This window comes from Sphaerodactylus townsendi, linkage group LG01 (genome assembly GCF_021028975.2).
Source record: "Sphaerodactylus townsendi isolate TG3544 linkage group LG01, MPM_Stown_v2.3, whole genome shotgun sequence".
In the NCBI taxonomy this organism is placed as follows: Eukaryota; Metazoa; Chordata; class Lepidosauria; order Squamata; family Sphaerodactylidae; genus Sphaerodactylus; species Sphaerodactylus townsendi.
In genome coordinates, this window is record NC_059425.1 from 175,616,448 (window position 1) to 175,634,917 (window position 18,470).

Sequence of the window (18,470 nt, forward strand, 5' to 3'; positions counted from 1 at the left end):
TGGAGACAGGAGTTGCCAGAAGGCTTGGGTGAGGGGGGTGAGGAAAGGTCACACTTAGGTGGGATGCTTGTTTGCGATGCGATCCCAATTATTGAAGCGTGGGCTTCTAGTAAAGCAACTTAAGCAATTCGCAACTATAGTCATATCTTAATATAACGATCCATAGGAAGGATTTAGAAAGGAAGAAAAATGCAGAGCAAACAGTTCCTGGGCTTGAGGTTCGATCACTCGAGTAACTTGAGAGAGGTTTGCAAAAAACCCTTTATCAAATCCTAGATCTAGAGGTGGGGTGTGTCAGCCCATTCGAGAGAATACAAAGGGTACGCAGAATAAAAGAAAAAAAGGGGGGGGGAAGGTTTTGGAAGTTAACTTTACCTTCCCCTCCTGTAAGGAGGCCTTGGGCGGTTTGAACTCGCTTCCTACCTTCACAGCGGAGGCTGTGTAAGGTAGGTGTGGCTGAGAGAACCCCCAGGCACTGTGACTAGCCAGGTGTTCTCAGCGGAAAATGTGGGAGCACGGAAATAATTCTGGCTCCACATATAAGCTTGTGCTACGCCGAGGTGGTAATGTAGGCTCAGACAGCCAAAGAAAAGGTTCTCAAGGAAAAGCTTTAAAGAAGAATTTGAGGGTTTAACTAAGATGGAGGTGGCTCGAAGCGAGGCTCCACGGGCATCCTAGGGAACATGCACGAAGCTGTCCAGCTCAAGGCTGGGATGCTGTAATGGGTGAAACCTTTCAGGGCACTGGCACACGCATAATCAAAAGGAGAAAAACTTTAATTGAAGCACAAGAGGCATAGCTTAGAAGCTAATGGAAAAAGAAATCCTCTTATGAGGGAAAAACTTTAGGGGTCTCTGAGAAGGGGACAAGACATACAGAACACATATATAGGCATATAGAGCACATATAAAGTAATGAGGAGGGATTGCAACTCTGATTTGAGATCTTGCTCAATCTGTGGCTTGCAGGGCGATTCCTTTGCAGGCTGCGATCCTGCTTTCCCCTGAGGCACCGATCATTTTGCTGCCATACTGGGAGCTTTTGAGGCTTAGGGCTTTGCGCAGGCTCGGGGGCAATGAGATCAGGCTTGAACCTTACAGCTGGAGAGGGCCAAGGGGGCTTCTTCTTCCTGAAGGACTTTGGGCTTAAGTCCATTGTGCGAAAGCATCTTCCCCTTTCCATGCCTCATTGTCCTGGTAGATTGGCTATGGGGCATTCTGAGGAGGGTTCAAAACGGCAGTCCTCTTGGTTAATGAGACGGACTGGGCATAGTGCCAGAATGTTACGTTCTCTTCCGCCAGCATTTCTTTCTGTTGCAATTCTGCGACTGCATTCTGCAGAGATTTTTTTTTTTGAAATGCGTGCCACTCTGGGGCACTGGCGGAGGCATGCGACTTTGGAAGTAGAAGGGGTTAGCAGAGCAGGAAGTATAGACGTAGGGGGGGAGCAAGCAATCCAGATTTAGATTAGCTGAACTTAGATCAGGACTCGAAAGTGAAAGCATAGGGGCAGGATGATCTGATGAACTTGGCAGTTCCTGGGCGGGATGTTTGTCCACACCTGTATGTGGATGGTTCTCTGCGCGTGGAGTCGATGACCCCTGGGATGATGAACAATCCCCGTTCAGCTGCAGAAGCTTTTGGCAAGACCAGCCTAATGGTCTCCGTGGGGATGGGATCACTACACTGAGCTGGAGCAGCGAAGATCTCATGGGGGAGCTCCGGGGGAAGGGTGTGAGGTGCGGACCTTGGTTCCGGGCTGGGGAGATGCCCGGGTGCGGGCCTCCCCAGCCGGGTATTGGGAGCACCTGGTCTTAGACCTCCCTGGGGCTCTTCGCCCTCTGGGGAAAGACCCCCCTCCGCTTGGGCTGTAGGCCCTCACTGGCAGCCTACAATCCCACGGAAGTGTCCTGGCTTGTTGCACTTGAAACACTCGCCTCGGGGCTGTCTCATGGCAGCCGAGAGGGCTGGCGGCTAGGAAGGCTGGCTTGATGGGCGAAAGACCCGAGATCCTGGCAAGCTCTTAAGCATGTCGGCCAGTCCCGGGTTCCTACTCTAGACCCAGGACTGCTTTGGCGGCACTCAGCGGAGGCCTTCTCTTTGGCAAGGCGCTTAAGGAGTTCGGCCCCTGGGCCTCCTCGTTGTCAACTCCGCTGTTCTCTTGAGGGCCTCCTGGAGCCTTTCGTTCACGACCCGCATAGGGCTCCTGCGGCTTCTGCCGGACGCCAGAAAAGCTTTGGGCTGGCCGGGTCCGGGTGCTGGGGATCTTCAAAAACGCCAGGTGGGCGCATTCAGAGGCTTAATCGTAAGGCGATCTCCGGCAGGACAATTTGTACGCTAGGGTTAGTGAAAGCTTCGCAGCCATAAAGCTGCGCCGGGCGGTGTAGGCGCCGCCAGAGGCTGCTCCTCTGCCTATGCACCGCTGGCGGTACTCGCTTTCCCAGATCACATACTGTGCGGGGTTTAAAAGCTACGCGAAAGGTGGTTTTCTGTCCTCCGGAACCATTAGGTGGTTCCTTCGGCGCACTGCTTCCAACATGCCTCTCACATAGGGGCTGGTGATTCCTATGTCCCGCATTGCCTTGGCGGAGCTCAGCAGGAATGTTGTAACCTTAGGGGGCTGTACTCGACAACTCGCCGAATGATGCCATCCTCCCTCAAGCATCTGTGTAGTGGACGGGGCACATGGCAAGGATGTCGGCATCGTCTTCCGTCAGGGTTTCCTTCTTTTGCAGATCGTGGCTAATACGCTCTGTTAGGGTTTTGAAACCCGCGCCATTACGTGGCGCCGACGGAGCGTGCGGTGGCTTTAGAAAATGAAGGCGGAGCTGAAGGGAGGAGGCGGCCGAGCCGCTGGAGAATTTGAAGGAGGCGGGGAAGCAAGGAGGCAGAGGGAGGACAGGCGTCCAATTTAGTGGATAGAGAAAAATCTCGGGGGTGAAACTGAAGCTGAAGGGTCGAAAGGAGGGCGATCTGGCAGCAAGGGAGCCATAGACCTGGCAGGCTGATGGCTTACATAACATTGCCTCACCGCCAGTAGCAGTGACATCGGCGCGCGAGGCTCTGTGTGAAGAGTGCGCCCGATGTTTTCCCTAATCCTTAAGATTCACGTCCCCCTTTCTGGGTACCATGGACATTGAGCTTCAATCTCCTCAACCAATTTGCGCAGAGTCCCCTCTCTTTATGGAGATCTCTGCCGCGATTTCGCTAGCACATGCCACTCGCTAACGCGCTTGTCATCATAAGCCCTGCTTTTGGTAAGCTCCTGATACTTCACCGCTGGTTCGGCCAGACGAGAGAGAACCTAGAACTTGAGTCCCTGGATGCGCCGATCCAGCCGGACGGGCGGTACCGAGAGGTGGGTCTCCTGGATACGCCGTATCCAGCTGGATGCCGCACCGCTGCCCTTTCCCAGGCGACGGTAAGCAGGGTGGGAGGTTCGAGGATTCCCGGGTTTCGGCACCAGCTTGTAGTCATCCCCCCCGCAGGGTCGCCGCTAAGGAAGAGGCGCAGACGCGGAGGTTTCATCTGGTGGAGAGCGCCAGCAGCCGGGAGCCGCTGGGTGTCCGTGTTCCTAGCTTACTCTGCCGCGGTGCTGGTTCCTGGCACCTTTTATTGCGATTCTAGCCGGGGGGGCGTGATAGAAGGGCAGAACGGGGATCGGAGAGCGGGAGAGCGGGAGACTGAGAGATCATCATGTGATGCATGATCTCACCTGGCTGCTACGTGCGGAGAGGAGCATCAGCGTCTGGGCCTAATCCTCACCTGGGGGCAAGACCATTGTCCCTTTGTCTGGGACACCCGGTGGTTGTGAGCCAGGTAGTTCATGACCCGTGACTCATCGGGGGGTGAGGGGCGGGGGAGCGGTGTGACCAGAAGACCGTAGGAGCGCCGGTGTGCCAGCGCTCTACTTACGGTGCTGCTGGGTCAGCAGTTCATCCCTACATCAAGAAATTAATGAAATTAAATGCATTGCTGGTATTTTAATATCCTGAAAGCGAAAAACAATTTTATTTATTCTCATGATACCATCACTGCAAACAGAAAAAGAAAACAATAGGGCTGTACCAGTGGAAAATTAAAAACAGGGAGCAGAGGCATACTGGGGAAAATGGCGCCCGGGGCAACACCAGTTCCGGGCGGCTGCCCCCGCCTCCCACTTACCTTTGCATTCTGTGGGCACGGCTTCTAATTGCGGGGCGGGGGGGGGGGGCAGCAGCAGCCGATGCTGGGTTGTGGGCTGTGGCAACTTTGCAAGTGTGGCCTGGCCCAGGAGCTCCCGGCGGCAGCTGGCGCCAGGGGTGGCAGCTACTGGCATACGGCTTGCAAAATCACAGCTGAAGCAGGGCCCAACTGCCACCTTGCCCGCCTGACCATGGAAGAACACCCCCCCCCCCATGGGCTGGGAGGCTGTAAGTGGGGCTGGGGAGGTGGTGGTGGCTGGGCCCTTTTGCGGCTGCTGGCTTGTTCAGGTCCCCTCCAGGCACTGCAGGGGGTGGCAGGGGCAGTGGCGGCCAGGGGAGGGCAGGAGGCCTGCGGCCGCAGCAAACAACTTGGCAGGCGAGCAGCACTCTGGCCTCCCTGTGGAGGGGGGGATGCCGGGTAGGGGTGCCTCTACATGGGAGGGGTGTGGGGGCGATTTTGCATCCCCCACACCTGGCACCTGGGGACATGTGACCCCACATTTCCCTCAGGCAGATACTCCCCTGAAAGGGAGAAGGGGAGCAAAAAGTTACACCACATACACAATTTTTGAAGGAACACAATTTTAAATACCAGAGATGAAACTGGAACTCAAAATAAAAATAGTTGCCCAGAGATGAGATATAAAGTCCTAATAACAATTAAGCACACTACAAGTAAGTCAAGGCCTACTCTCAATTAAATATACTGAACAGAAGTATAACTTAGTTCTAAAAGATTTTTTAAAGAATAGGAAGGGCATTGTTTAATTGAATACATACAAACGCTGGTCACGAAGAAAAAAGATATATCCTACAAATTATCAGAATAGGTAGAGCCAACATGATGGTTAATTGTCCCTTCAGTCTATCTGGTAAAAACAAAGTGAAAGAAGCAGAATAAAACTGCAATTTTTTAAAAACATTTTTTTCAAGTTAACGTTACTGTTTGGTTCTGCAATATGTATCTTTATAAACTCCTAGAAGAAGAAGAGTTTGGATTTATACTCCCTTTTGGCTTCTGTATGAAGGACTGAGACTACCCCAAGGTCACTCAATAGGGAGTGGGGAAACAAATCTGATTCACCAATAAGAGACATGTGGTGGAGTGGGAAATCAAACCTGGTTCTCCAGATTAGAGTCCATCTGCTCTTAACCACTACACCATGCTGGCTCTCCTATTCTCTCTCTGAGCATGAGAACTGGCAGTTCCCACCACTTGATAGGAAGGCAGGAGCAAGAATTCTTCTCCTTATTTCCTGTGGGGATCGCCCTCTTCTTTCAGTTCTTTTCTTGCCTACACGGAGAACAGACATCTTTTGCCTGGTCTGTCTGTCTTTTTTTTCTAATTCCTTTAACTTACACTTTTCCTTTTCTACCTTCTTTCTCTAAGTCTCAGCGATCTCACGTCATTCTTTATCTGTTCCCTACTACTCTGAGACACAGGAAAAAGAAACAGAGAGAGGTAGAAAGAGGGCACAGAGCCTCTCAGATGAAGAAAAGGAAAGAAGCTGTGGCTCGGAAGAGGACCTTGAAGTTCCAGTGGCTCCAAAGGGGGCAAAACAATGATTCTGGTGGGCATGACCCATAGGATTGCCTTATCTGAGGAAACAGATTTCAAGCTGCCATTTTCTGAAGAGAGAGGGAAGCATGTGAAAACAGACCACGTCTCACAAATGGCGGCCGTGTTTATTCCTATCAGCAGTGAAACAGCCAAAGGACAGAGCAACTTGCCAATGCAATCAGTGGAACAGAGTGACCAGTCATCTCCCAGAGGTTCCAGTATACCAACAAGTGGTACATTACACCAGGATGGTGACATGGCTGTGAGCAGTTTTTTAAACAGTTTATTAAACAGACAGTGGTCCAACAGATGGAAAAGCTTTGTCAGCAGAGGGGGATAGGGATTGAAGTGATGACTCCAGTATATCTAACTTCTCCTTCCACCATCAGGGATGAACAAAACAAATCCCAAAGGGAGGGAGCATTCTAGATGCCCCACCCAGGCTGCAAGCAAATGCAGGAGACTGAGCCAAGCCAGGGATATATCTTGATTCTGAAAGTGAGGCAGAAATCCAGGGAAGGAGGAGAATTTCTTTCTGAGGAGAAATAAGAGGAGGACATAGAGGTCCCTCAGTTGGATATTAGATAGATTGTCAGAAGGCAACCAATATTTGTAGTCTTCCAACAGCCCTTCACCTTAAGGTTGCCTAGGGAGAAACAGAACAACAAAAACGAAAGACCAAATCTAGTCATAAGGAGTTTTTCCCCTAACACTGATTGAAGAAAATAGTCTTTCCTATTTATTGCCTGCTATTCATACCCAAAATGGGACTGTAAATGCAGAGGGCTAGCCATGGTAGAAGATTTGTCAGCTTCAGTAAGATCCTTCTGGAACTCTCCAAGTGCTCCCCCCCCCATTAGGCGGAAAAATCTGCCCAATCAGAGGCAAGGGCAGGGAGGGAAGAGGGAGCACTCCCCTCAGTTCTCTTCTTGCTGTCATGGGTGGAGGATGTCTGGTAGCATTCTCTGTGTGTAATTGTTTCTTTTCTGAGGTAATTTATTGGCCCTTTCTGTGAATATGAAACAGAAAGCTACCTTGTTTAAAAAATGTCAAAACATGCAGGTAAGATGGCCAAAAATGATGTCCATTCTGATTGCCTCCTGTGTCTACGGAAAAAAACACATTCCCTCGACATGTGAAGCCTGTGTGCAGTTAACACCTAAGGCTGACTGTGAGGGTGTCTTGTCCCAAGGCTGTTCTTTATCAGCACTCACTTGCCCTGGATAAATCTGCGAAGATCACCAAAGTTCATTGGAAATCTGTTTTGCTATCTTCAGCACCAACTGTCGCTTTGGAAGCTTTGACTTCAGAGCGCTCTTCCTCCCCCCATGTCAGGGAAATCGACCAAGAAAAGATTTTTCCTATTTGTGGCCTTCTGTGCAGACCAACATGGATCTATGCATGTGAGGGCCAGCTATGGTAGAAGATTTGTCAGCTTCAGTAAGATCCTTCTAGAACTCTCCAAGTGCTCCATAACCGACCCCCCTGCATTAGGTAGGAAAAATCTCCTGCCCAAATAGAGGCGAGGAAAGGAGGGAGGAGGAAGCACTCCCCTCAGTTCTCTTCTTGTCACGGCACTCTGCATGTGTAGTTTTTTTTCTTTTTTGATGTACTTTGTCAGCTCTTTCATTGGCAGTGCTGGCCAGTTGACCTTGAAACAGCACAACTGTTCCAGGAATTGGTGTTGGGATCGCTACTATTCATTGTTGGCCAAGGACGAGTTACCTGCTGAGCCTCATCATTATGTGTTTTTCACAAGGACAAGGTGGTAGTAGGAACTGATCCAACTGCCAAACCTAAGATGAAGTCTACCTTTCACAGACAAGAGGATAATTTGCTTGCCATTTTTCTGTCCTCAACTGAAGCATCCTAAGGAAGTTGAGTTTTTGCTTTATTTTAGTATGTTTTATACTATTTTATGATATTTTTATTGTTTGCACACTGCCCAGAGCCCTTTGGGAATGTGGTGGTATATTACATGTGATAAGAAAGAATGTTAGTTATCTGGCATACCCTGGATATCAGACAGTCTCTTAAGGTGTCCATCTTCAGAACCCATACAATTAGAAAATCTGAAGCAATGTTCATTGCAGTCTTACCTCCCAACAGGGGACACAAAATTTCCAATGCCATAGTTAACAAATGCCTCAAAACTGTACAGTCAGGGCATATAAAGCACGGAAGTTGAAACTTCCAACAGGGATTACAGTGCATTCCATTTGAAGTACAGCAACCAATGCTGTGTTAGTCAAGAATGCTTCCATCCAGGAGATTTGCAAGGCGGCAATTTGGTCGTCAGTTTCTACATTCATATTACGTCAACACTTACATCTCTGTTGATGCTGCTTTTGGGAGAAGAGTACTTCAGATGTCCTAGAGTCAGACAATGATGATCCACCCAACAAATAGGGACGCTGCTATGGGAGGTCCCAAAGATGTCCTCAAATTCAGAGGAAGAATGGCCATTGGTTACTTACCCATTAAAGGTCGTCCTCCTCCTCTGAGCAAATGAGTACATCTTGCCCTCCCATGTCATTGTTACTGCCAGGCACTGTATTTAGTAAATCCTTCCTGTGTCTATAATTACCTTGTTTATAACTCTTGCTGATTCCCTTCTAAGTTAAGTTGTAAGTTACACAATTTTAGTGTTTCCAATATGACTGGTGGCTGGAGCTCCAGCACTGAGACAGAGGAGGACAATCCCCACAGGAAACAGGAAGGAGGAGAATTCTTGTTCCTTCCTCCCTAGCTGGTAGTGGGAATTAGCCAGAGATGTCCTCTTTTGCTTACAGGAGAAGGACTTTTCATGGGTAACCAACAAATGGTCGTTTTACCCACGTACAGTTTATAAAAACAGTAATTTATATCTACAAATGTCCTGTTTGGGAAAAAAGATACACTTCTCTAAACATTTTTATAGAATAGAATAATTGTTCTACATATTTTATGTTTGGGGACATGCAAAAACTTCCTTAGTTAGTGGCTGACATTTAATTCTCAGCATGACCCCGTCCGTGGTTACTTAAATCAGGAGATTGGGGTCATGAACATGTTACCCAAACAGGTGGTCTGCATTATAACAATCAGTTTAGGGGAATTTGAGACTAGAAGTTGGCTCAGTGACAGGCAAGGAACAGTGGGATTCTCCACCAATTTATACCAGGGCCCTTCTTTAGGAGATGAGTCCCAGAAATAACAAGGACAACATTGACTAAAGAGAGGGGGGTTTATTGCAAGAGGAAGATATTGCAAACAAACAAGAACACTGCAATCATACAGAGCCTAAGAAAGTAAAGAATGGAGTGGGAGTTGCAGAGAGGGAATTGGTTCAAGGTGATTCATTACCTGTCCAGAAGACAAAGGAGCAAAGAGCAATACACAACCGGGCTTAATGATGCAAAGAGAAAGAAAGACAACATAGGGTGCATGGAAAAACCACAGATGTGTGCAGTCTACTTCCTAATTTATAGGATGAAATGTATCCTGGGGTGATGGTGATGAGTGTTCCTCATGAGAACAATGCGTTGATGAACTTATCAGAGTTCCTAGAGACTTCTAAATGGTAGTCTTTGGTCTTAACAAAAAGACACTTAAAATTGCAGCAGGTCATGAATCCAATTCCATAGGAAATGTTTTCAAGGTGGGACAAAATATTGATGGCCTTCTCTATTGAGGGATGGGTGCTGTAAGGGGTATGTTAGTAATAGCCCTACTAAAGGGCTATTTGCAGAGGGGAGAGATGACATCAGTCCCAGTGGAATTAGTAGTGTCTTGCAGGAGACTCATTGTTGAACAGCTTGCATTCCAGTGGGGAGGAATGATGAGGTTAGTGTTTGAGTCCGTCCTCCTTAGATGCCAGCTGTCTCCTGTTTGGACTCCATTTTGGTCCCTGTTGGAACCATGCTTAACCAAACACTTGAACTGGTCACACTGTGCACATACATAGAGGAGTGTTTACACTCTCATAACTGCCCTTAGGATCATGGGGGTTGTCTGACCACTAACAAACACACAAGAGAGAGCTTTCTACACATCTGAGAAAAACCCCAGGTTTGCAAAAATATATATTTTTTAAAAGGGGCAATACCTTTCAAAAGGATAGAGACCTGTAGCTTTAAGAAATGAAATGAATGCCTTCAGTTCCTATTGGGAAGAAAGGTGAAATATATATAAAATAAATGCAGTTGAAGATCAAGTCAGACAAAAGGTAGGTTGGTGGGATGGGGAAAAGGAAGCAAGGAAAGTTGAGCGTATGAGGGCTGAGAGAAGGAGGAAATAATGTGGGGAGGGTGATAAAGGAGAACGTGAAATGCCCTCTTCCTACCATTCTACTGGCTAAACCCAGCAACTGCTACCACACAATTTGGACAGGGTTTTTCCAGGGAGAGGATGCCAGGTGGAGGGAAAAAGCAAAAGCTGAGGATAGAGCAAATAAAATTGGTTTGAGGATGGGAAGGAGAGAGGGATGCAGGAAAAGGAAAGAGACGATGAGGGTTTTCAGGAAAGGGAAATAGCAAATGTGTGGGTGGGGGAAGGAAATGCCTCCCTCAGTGAATCCTTGTGGTTTCCCTCTCCCTCTTACCAATATATCTATTTTCTGTAAATAAGATAATAATGAAAAAATAGAGTTGATCTGGATGTTATCTCTAGCTACCACTATTATCAAGCACCCTGTCTCTGGAGATAACAAATGCCATAAGACCAAAGAAACAGCAACAGTGGTCATCACATTGGTCCATAGCAAAATGAAAAGCAAAAGCCATGTAATACTTTGCAAGTCAATTGACTTCCAACTCAAGGCATCAGTGTCCTCCAGAATATCCTATCATTAACAGCCTCGTTCAGGTCTTGCAAACTGAGGGCCTCCTTTCCTTATCCTTCCTTTATAACTAACATTATAGAGTCAATCGGTCTCATGGTGGGTCTTCCTCTTTTCCTGCTGCCTTCAAGTTTTCCTTGCATTATTATCCTTTCCCCTGAGTCTTCTCTGCTCATAATGTGACCAAAGTATGATAGCATGCATTTAGTAACTTTAACTTCTATGGACAATTCAGGCTTGATTTGATCTAGGACCTACTTACTTGTATTTTTGGCAATCCACGGTCTCTGTAAAATTCTTCCAACAACACAGTTCAGGAATCAGCTTTCTTCCTGTCAGCATTCTTCGTTGTCCAACTTTTACACTCATACATACATGAAAATTAAACAAAATAACGCAAGACAGTATGAAAGCTTTCAAGGTCTTCCGAACTGTTTATCAAACTGACTATCAAAAAGCAAAGGGGGGGGGGAGCTCATACCAAATTGTGTTTTCAGTTGAGTAGCTTCCGTTTTTTGCTTCTTGTTTCCATCATGTCAGTGGTGCCCCCTGATAGAAGCCATACCTGTGACTGAAATTAGGAAAGCCCCCTGTGCAAGATGGTGACAAAAAGAGCTTTCAATTATAATCTTCAGAGATATTTGCCTTCCACTTTTCTTTAGCAGTTTGACATTCAGCCTGATGACGAGTTCTGGAGGACTAAAAACTTGTGCACTATGTTGTTCTGCTTAATGATTAATATTACTTGACTAGAATTTTAGTTGGTTTCACAATCATGGCATAGTGGTCAAGAGCAGGTGGACTGGGTTTCGTTCCCCATCCTCCACCTAAGTGGCAGACTTTTATCTGGTGAACCAGTTTTGTTTCCCCACTCCTACATTCCTGCTGGGTGACATTGGGCTAGTCACAGTCTTTAGAACTCTCTCAGCCCCACCTGCCTCACAAGCTGTCTGATTGGGGAGAGGAAAAGAGTTTGTAAGCCTCCTTGAGTCTCCTTACAGAAGAGAAAGGCATGGTATAATTCCAAACTCCTCCTTTTCTTTTTCAATTAAAAGTTGCAACCTCAATTTTTATTCAAATTATTTGTAAAAACCAATATGCTTAAGAAAGTACTGTATTTTCAGCGGAATGTCCAATCCCTTTCTGTTTGTACAGAGATGATCTATCCTAAGATGAGAAGCAGGAAGATGTATCATGTTCAGTCTTGCTTATCTGTGAGCATGTGTGCACTCTATCAAAATAAGCAGCTCTTCTTGCCTTGTGGTTTTTGAGGAAATATTCTGGAGAGTTCTGTGTGGCATGTGGTGTCACCTCCATTCCGGAATGCCCTTTAAAACTTGAGTTATAATATGATGTTCTCGTTTAAACCAGCTCACTATTGATTGGAGGCGGTTTGGCCTTCTTGTTTCCATGTTATAGTTGATGTGACCACAGCACTACCTTTGCAAGTTGCACCATCTGTCGTCCCCATGGATCTCCACTTGGACCATCAGTTCTCCATGCCGGTGACAGAACCTACGTTACGAGAACAGCAGCTCCAACAGGAACTTCTGGCCCTCAAACAAAAACAGCAGATCCAGAGACAGATCCTCATAGCAGAATTCCAGAGACAACACGATCAGCTGTCTCGTCAGCATGAAGCTCAGCTACATGAACATGTAAAGGTGAGTGATGTATCTTGAAACTTGGGCAGCAAAAATAGGTGCAGTTAACCTAGGAACAGAATTTTAAAGCAGCGATTGACTTGCCTTAAATGGTTTGACTAATTTGTTGATGCATCTGTTTATTTAACCATTCATACTGCCGTTCTCCAAAAAGCCCCTAGTGGCTTCCAGCAAGAAAATATTATGAATAAACCAGTGCATAGCAAATAAAACAAACCGAAAAAGCTGAACAGGTGCATCTGAGGCTGTCTTGGAGTCATTGGTTGGCTAGATTGACAACAGGCTATGAATCCCACAGGCTAAAAGCCAAAAGATCAAGTGCCCTTTGGCTCATACCCAACAGCTTGCACTTCTAGCCTCACTCAAATTTTGTAAAGCATGTGAGACAGGAAGGGGAAGAGTGATCCTCAACATAGATGTTTCAAGATGTTCTTTCACTCCTTCCCTCCCTTCCTCTGCTAGCTTTGAGAACCTTGGTTGTCCAAAAGGCAGGAGACAAATGTACTGTGTGCCTAAGAAGCCAATACAAAATTACTCATTTTCTTTACCTCACTGGTTGAAATACTAGGAGACCCTGTCAGTGGTTCAGAAATTGGGGTGCTGTGTGGTTTCCGGGCTGTATGGTCATGTTCTAGTAGCATTTTCTCCTGATGTTTCGCCTACATCTGTGGCTGGCATCTTCAGAAGTTTCACAAATTGTTTATGGCACTAATTGGGGGTTGACCCTGATGTGCGCACCTTACGAAATTGGGAATAGTGTTGTGTAGCAGTTAAGAAAACTGCTAAGATCTGGGATACCTGGTTTTTAATTTCTGGGCACTGTGAAGCTTGCTTGGAGATCTTTCATCAGGCAAAATGAAAAGGTCAGTCACGCTTCAGCCTACCTAGCTTGCTTCACAGAATTGTTTTGAGAATAAAAAGGGGGAAGGAAAGATGTTTTCTAAAATTATTTGGTCAGAATAATATAACCTTCTCAACCATTGGAGGCCATGGCTGATTGAGTAAGCTTTCCCAAATCTTATAGCCCCACTGACTCTCAGAGAGCATGATAGTTTGAATTTCTTTATCGATACCCTACCCGTCGGAGATCCAAGATGGCGACACTGGGGAAAGACGCTAGCTGTGCTGCTACGAAAAAAACGTAAATTTATCTTGATTCTGCTGCTGTTATATATGGAATTTCTTTATCCTTTGACAGTATTTTTGCACCATTTCCTGTACCTTGGTGCCAGTTTCCCCCCCTTATGCCTTCATGTTATTTTTGCAAGCAAGTAGTATAAAAAGCCATTAAAAATCATCTGAAAGAAACAGATTTACCAGGAAGATGGGCAAAATGAAAAGGCTCACAACTGCATCATAAGAAACAAAAAATAAATCTACCTGTTCGAAGCTTAGCCCAAGGGATTGTTATGATAAAATAGAGGAGGGCAGACAATATACAATATCCTGAACCATTGGGCGGAGGCTGGAATATAAAATGCGTTGTTGGTTCTTTTTCTTAATCAGAAAGATTACGAGACAGCCATAAATACAAAGATTCTTTCTGTATTACAACATGTGCTTGACGACTGAGCATTGAAAACAGGTACCTGGGCTACCAGGTTCCCACTCTGAGGTGAGAGTATCTTGAATTATGGATAATTCCCACTGACTGCGCAGGGAGGCAGGACTTATTTTCTCACTTCATACCTCTTGCATGGGAGTCTGCTAGCTGAGTACTTCGCGAACTGAAATGAAGGACAGGAAAGAATATATACCAGTGATGGTGAACCTTTTTGAGACTGAGTGCCCAAATTGCAACCCAAACCCCACTTATTTATTGCAAAGTGCCAACCCGGCAATTTAACCTGAATGCTGAGGTTTTAGTTTAGAAAAAAACAGTTGGCTCCTTCTTCCTCCGCCCCACCCACTCGAGCAGGGGCCAGCCTGCTCTAGCGTCCAGCAAGGCCCCCACGCACCGCTTTGTGCCTCTCTAGCATCTCTGCCTCCTCTGCGCCACCTCCCCCTCGGGCAGCAGCCACCTGGAGCATGAAGCCCGCCAGCCGAGTCCTGCTTCTCACTGTGGTGTGCACACATCATGCTCAGTGGCCCAGGCCAGCCTAGATGTGTGTGTGTGTGAGTGGAGGGGGGTGATTTTCCACCCCCACATGATGAACTCTGTGTGCGTGTGCCCACAGAGAGGGCTCTGAGTGCCACCTTTGGCACCCGTGCCATAGTTTCACCATCACTGATATATACCATCCTCAGATTAGGATGGGTAAGGACATAATGGGCCAAACCCTTGTCCAACAGGCAATTCCCTAACACCACTAAGAGATGTTACTCATTAACCTCACACTGGTGCATGCTTCCATTGCATCACTGCAATCCATACTTATTACCGGAGGATGGGATGGGATAGGATTGGATGCATAAAGGACTTGCTAGACAGAAAAGCAGACAGTGCCTCTTGAGGCCATCGTGGTAGCAATAAAAGGAGCAGCTGTGGTAGCTCTCTTCTCTAGAGCCTCAATAATTTGGGCCAGGAAACGAAGTCAGCTAATCCCAATGTTGACAGACGGGCAACGGAGGTTGTGAGCTGCCTCCTGAAGATTGTCACTTTCTTAGCAGATGGCTCACTGGATACCATGACTCTTTGCAGCAACATCAGTGGTGGCAGCAGCAGCCACTATAAGGCTGAAAGCATGGCAGGCAGACCTTCATTCCAAATGTATAGTGATGGCTTACCCCTTTCAAGTTGGCAGACCATTTGGAGACAGATTGGATAGGATCCTGGTTAAGACTGGAGGCAAGAAGAAGGCCATGCCTAGATGCCTTTGGAAGGATGACTGATACAAGCTGTCATGGCCCAGAACCAATTAGAGGAGTCCTCCATGGTTCAGCACCAGAGAGTATTTTCAGAGAGGTTCCTGCTTCAACAGATCACCTCAATTCGATCCTTATCACACTGATCAATCTGACAGATCAGCCAAGTGAGGGAAACTGTGACACCAGCCTCTTATTGGAACAAATGTTTCTAACTCAGTGGCTATAATCATAACCAGACCATTGGCTTCAACAGACCATATTACTACGCCATGGAGTTTGTTAGTCTTTCTCTCCAGACTGTTTCATCTTGTCTCCCAGATCTCTTTGAAAAGACAAGCAATTAAGAACCATCACAGCCATCAGCTATCTTCTGGAAGTATGGGCAATAGAGCCAGTCCCTTAGTGCAAGCAGCACTTGGGCATATACTCCATCTTCTTTATGGCTCCTGAGAAAAATTGGGACTGGAGAGGAATCCTCAACCTCAAATATGTTGACAGGTCCGTGGCACACAAACACTTCCGCATGGAAGCTCTGTGATCCATCACTGCAGTGCTAAATTCAGGGACCGTCATGATTTTTGGTGATCTAATGGAAGCTTACTTACATATCCCCATCTACCCAGGACTTTGTGGGTTCCTTTGCTTTGCATACTGAGACCTTCCATTTGCAGCTCAGAGCCTTTTTGGTTGAGCCGCCTTCAGAAACACAAGTATTTTCTAAGGTGTTGGTGACATTGGTGGTGCTGGCTTGAAGACAGGGCATCCAAATATATCCCTGTCTGGACAACATCCTGATTTGTTCCCTCAACTAATCCATCAAGGATACAAACAGCACCATTCAGATTCTGGAGTCCCACAGATGTCTAACCAACTGAAAAAAGAGCAGCCTCATTCCTTCCTAGAGGCTATAACACCTAGGGGTTATTATAGACACCCAATAGAACATGCTATTACTTCTGGAGGACAAGGTCGTCAGAATTCTGACTCCAGCCAAGGAGACAGCCAGGGTCATGTCTGCCCAGTTTGTGTTGGTCGTCTTATGATAGAGTGCATAGGTTCTGTTCTATGGGCACTGTTCCACTCCAGGCCGCTTCAGTGGTTCCTTCATCCGTATTAGTTGGCGATCATGCAGAAGAGAACAAGAAATTAGGCTTGCCATTACCTGGGAGACAAAGCATGAATTGGTGGACAAACACCAGCAAACTGAGATAAGAACAACCTTATATTCAGGAGGACATCATACAAATATTTATGGATGCTTGTCTTTCCAGCTGGAGAGCCTCCCTGCACGATCTCCCTTCCCAAGGCATCTGGACGCAAGTAGAAAAGAGAGTGAATATCAGCGCCCTGGAAATCAGGGCCATCAGGAAAGCGCGCTTATCCTTCCAGTCCAAAATCAAGGGCCATCATGTATTCATCAGGATGGTCAACATCTCTGCCAAGGCCCCCATCAACGAATGAGGGTAAGGGATGTATAACAGAAAGAATAGATCAACCACTTTACTCACCTTCAGGGAATTACTATAATCACCACCTATAGAGCCAGGTAGAGCGGGGTTCTGTAAAGTACCAGACATTCTTTATTCCAGTTTTTTTCCATGTATTACCGATATATGCCCAGGGCATTGTTAAAATGGTATCCTCAAATGCACACAGCCTTTTGCCATTAGATTTGTGTCATGAAAATGCTGTAATACAGTTTTTTTCCTAAAACTGTTTTATTTTGGAGCCTTAAATGCATCTAATAGTAGTGTGTTTATTAATAAGTATCTTGCTTAAGATGCAGAACTGGGTTGTGAAAACATTTGTCAAAAGTAACTTCAGAAGCATTTAGCACAGAGTGTCAAGCCATTAGTTCCCTGTCCTTTTCCATTAGGCCAGTTCTGACTTTTACAAAATTTTCTACATCAAGTTTATTCATTCCACTGCCTGTATCCATTTGCCTAGGAGATGGCTGCTGGGGTGTTGAAAAGGTAAACAATCATGAGCCTTTATTTTCCCTTCCCCCGTCCTTCTCCTGGCCCAACAGCAGCAGCAGGAGATTCTGGCAATGAAGCATCAGCAGGAGCTCTTGGAACACCAGAGAAAGTTAGAACAGCATCGGCAGGAGCAAGAGCTGGAGAAGCAGCACAGAGAGCAGAAACTACTGCAGCTGAAAAACAAAGAGAAAGGAAAAGAAAGTAAGTAGCTCAGTAGGCCTGTGTGACGGTAAGATGTGATCACGTTATAATTGTATGACAGTTGTTTACAGTAGCATGCTTGAATTATCCTGCCATAACGAGAAATGGAAGGTACCTTGTCACGTTCACTTTGGCTGTAGGAGCTGGCCCCCAAATTGGGGAGCCAGGATAATTTTTCAGCATTTAGAGTTTAAATATTTTAATGGCCAGATTTTCTAATTATTTCTAACCACCACCACTAATTCTAACATCTTTGCAGCTGAAAAGCTAAAAGAATAAAAGAAAAATAAAGGAATAAAACACACGACTAGTGAGAATCAAAACTGGAAATATTCAAGTCAATCCAGTAACAGTGATACACTGCAAACAGAACAATCAAAACATACTTAAAATAGAAGATCACCTTAAGAACATAAGAATAATAATGGTGGATTAGACCAGTTGTCTATCTTGACTACCATTTTTGAATGCAGTGTCCAAACAATTGATCTACAGGATCCCTTTACTTGATGGGGGAAAGTACCGTTAAGTCACAGCAGACTATGGTGACCCCATGGGGTTTTCAAAGCTAGAGACATTCAGAGTGGTTTTGCCCTTGCCTGCATCTATGTCTAATACCCATTTATGGACCTATCCTCCAGGAATCTGTGTAGCCCGTTTTAGCAAACTATTCTCTGGCCCTCACTGGTAGTGAATCCCACAATTTAAAACCTATTGAGGTTTTCTCTTGTGTGTCCTATCCCTATTGCCCATCGAAGCACATTGGGTGCTCTGAGGCCTACTGTTATGATCAAGGGAGGAAAAACTTTCTATATCTTATTTCTCAACCCTATACATAGTTTTCTACATTTCTGTATCCCCTTATCCTCTTACCCTGTTTCCCCAAAAATAAGCCCTACTCCGAAAATAAGACCTAGCATGATTTGTCAGGATTTTTGGAGGATGCTTGAAATATAAGGCATACTCCAAAAATAAGCCCTAGTTACAGATTCCCCGGTGCAGCTGATGTGGTCATGTGGGGGGCACAAAATCATGGGGGGAAAATAAGACATCCCCTTAAAATAAGCCCTAACACATCTTTTGGAGCAAAAATTAATATAAGACCCTGTCTATGTTATTTCTAAGCTGAAACGTCCCAGACTCTTCAACTTTTTATTATAGGAAAGGTGCTCCGACCCCTGGATGATCCTGGTTGCCTTCTTACGTACTTTTCCCATTCTGCAGTATCCTTTTGAGATATGGTGACCAAAAGTAT

At 46.1% G+C, this 18,470-nt stretch overlaps 1 protein-coding gene across 1 annotated transcript in view; it reads left to right on the plus strand.

Moving 5' to 3' along the window:
* The window catches only part of HDAC4 (histone deacetylase 4), a 152,946-nt gene that overhangs the window by 51,723 nt on the left and 82,753 nt on the right, over positions 1 to 18,470 (plus strand). The window contains exons 4-6 of the mRNA XM_048506175.1: positions 11,983 to 12,227; positions 16,307 to 16,498; positions 17,065 to 17,215. Coding sequence (XP_048362132.1) covers positions 11,983 to 12,227; positions 16,307 to 16,498; positions 17,065 to 17,215 — 588 coding nt within the window. The remainder of the gene's footprint in view (positions 1 to 11,982; positions 12,228 to 16,306; positions 16,499 to 17,064; positions 17,216 to 18,470) is intronic.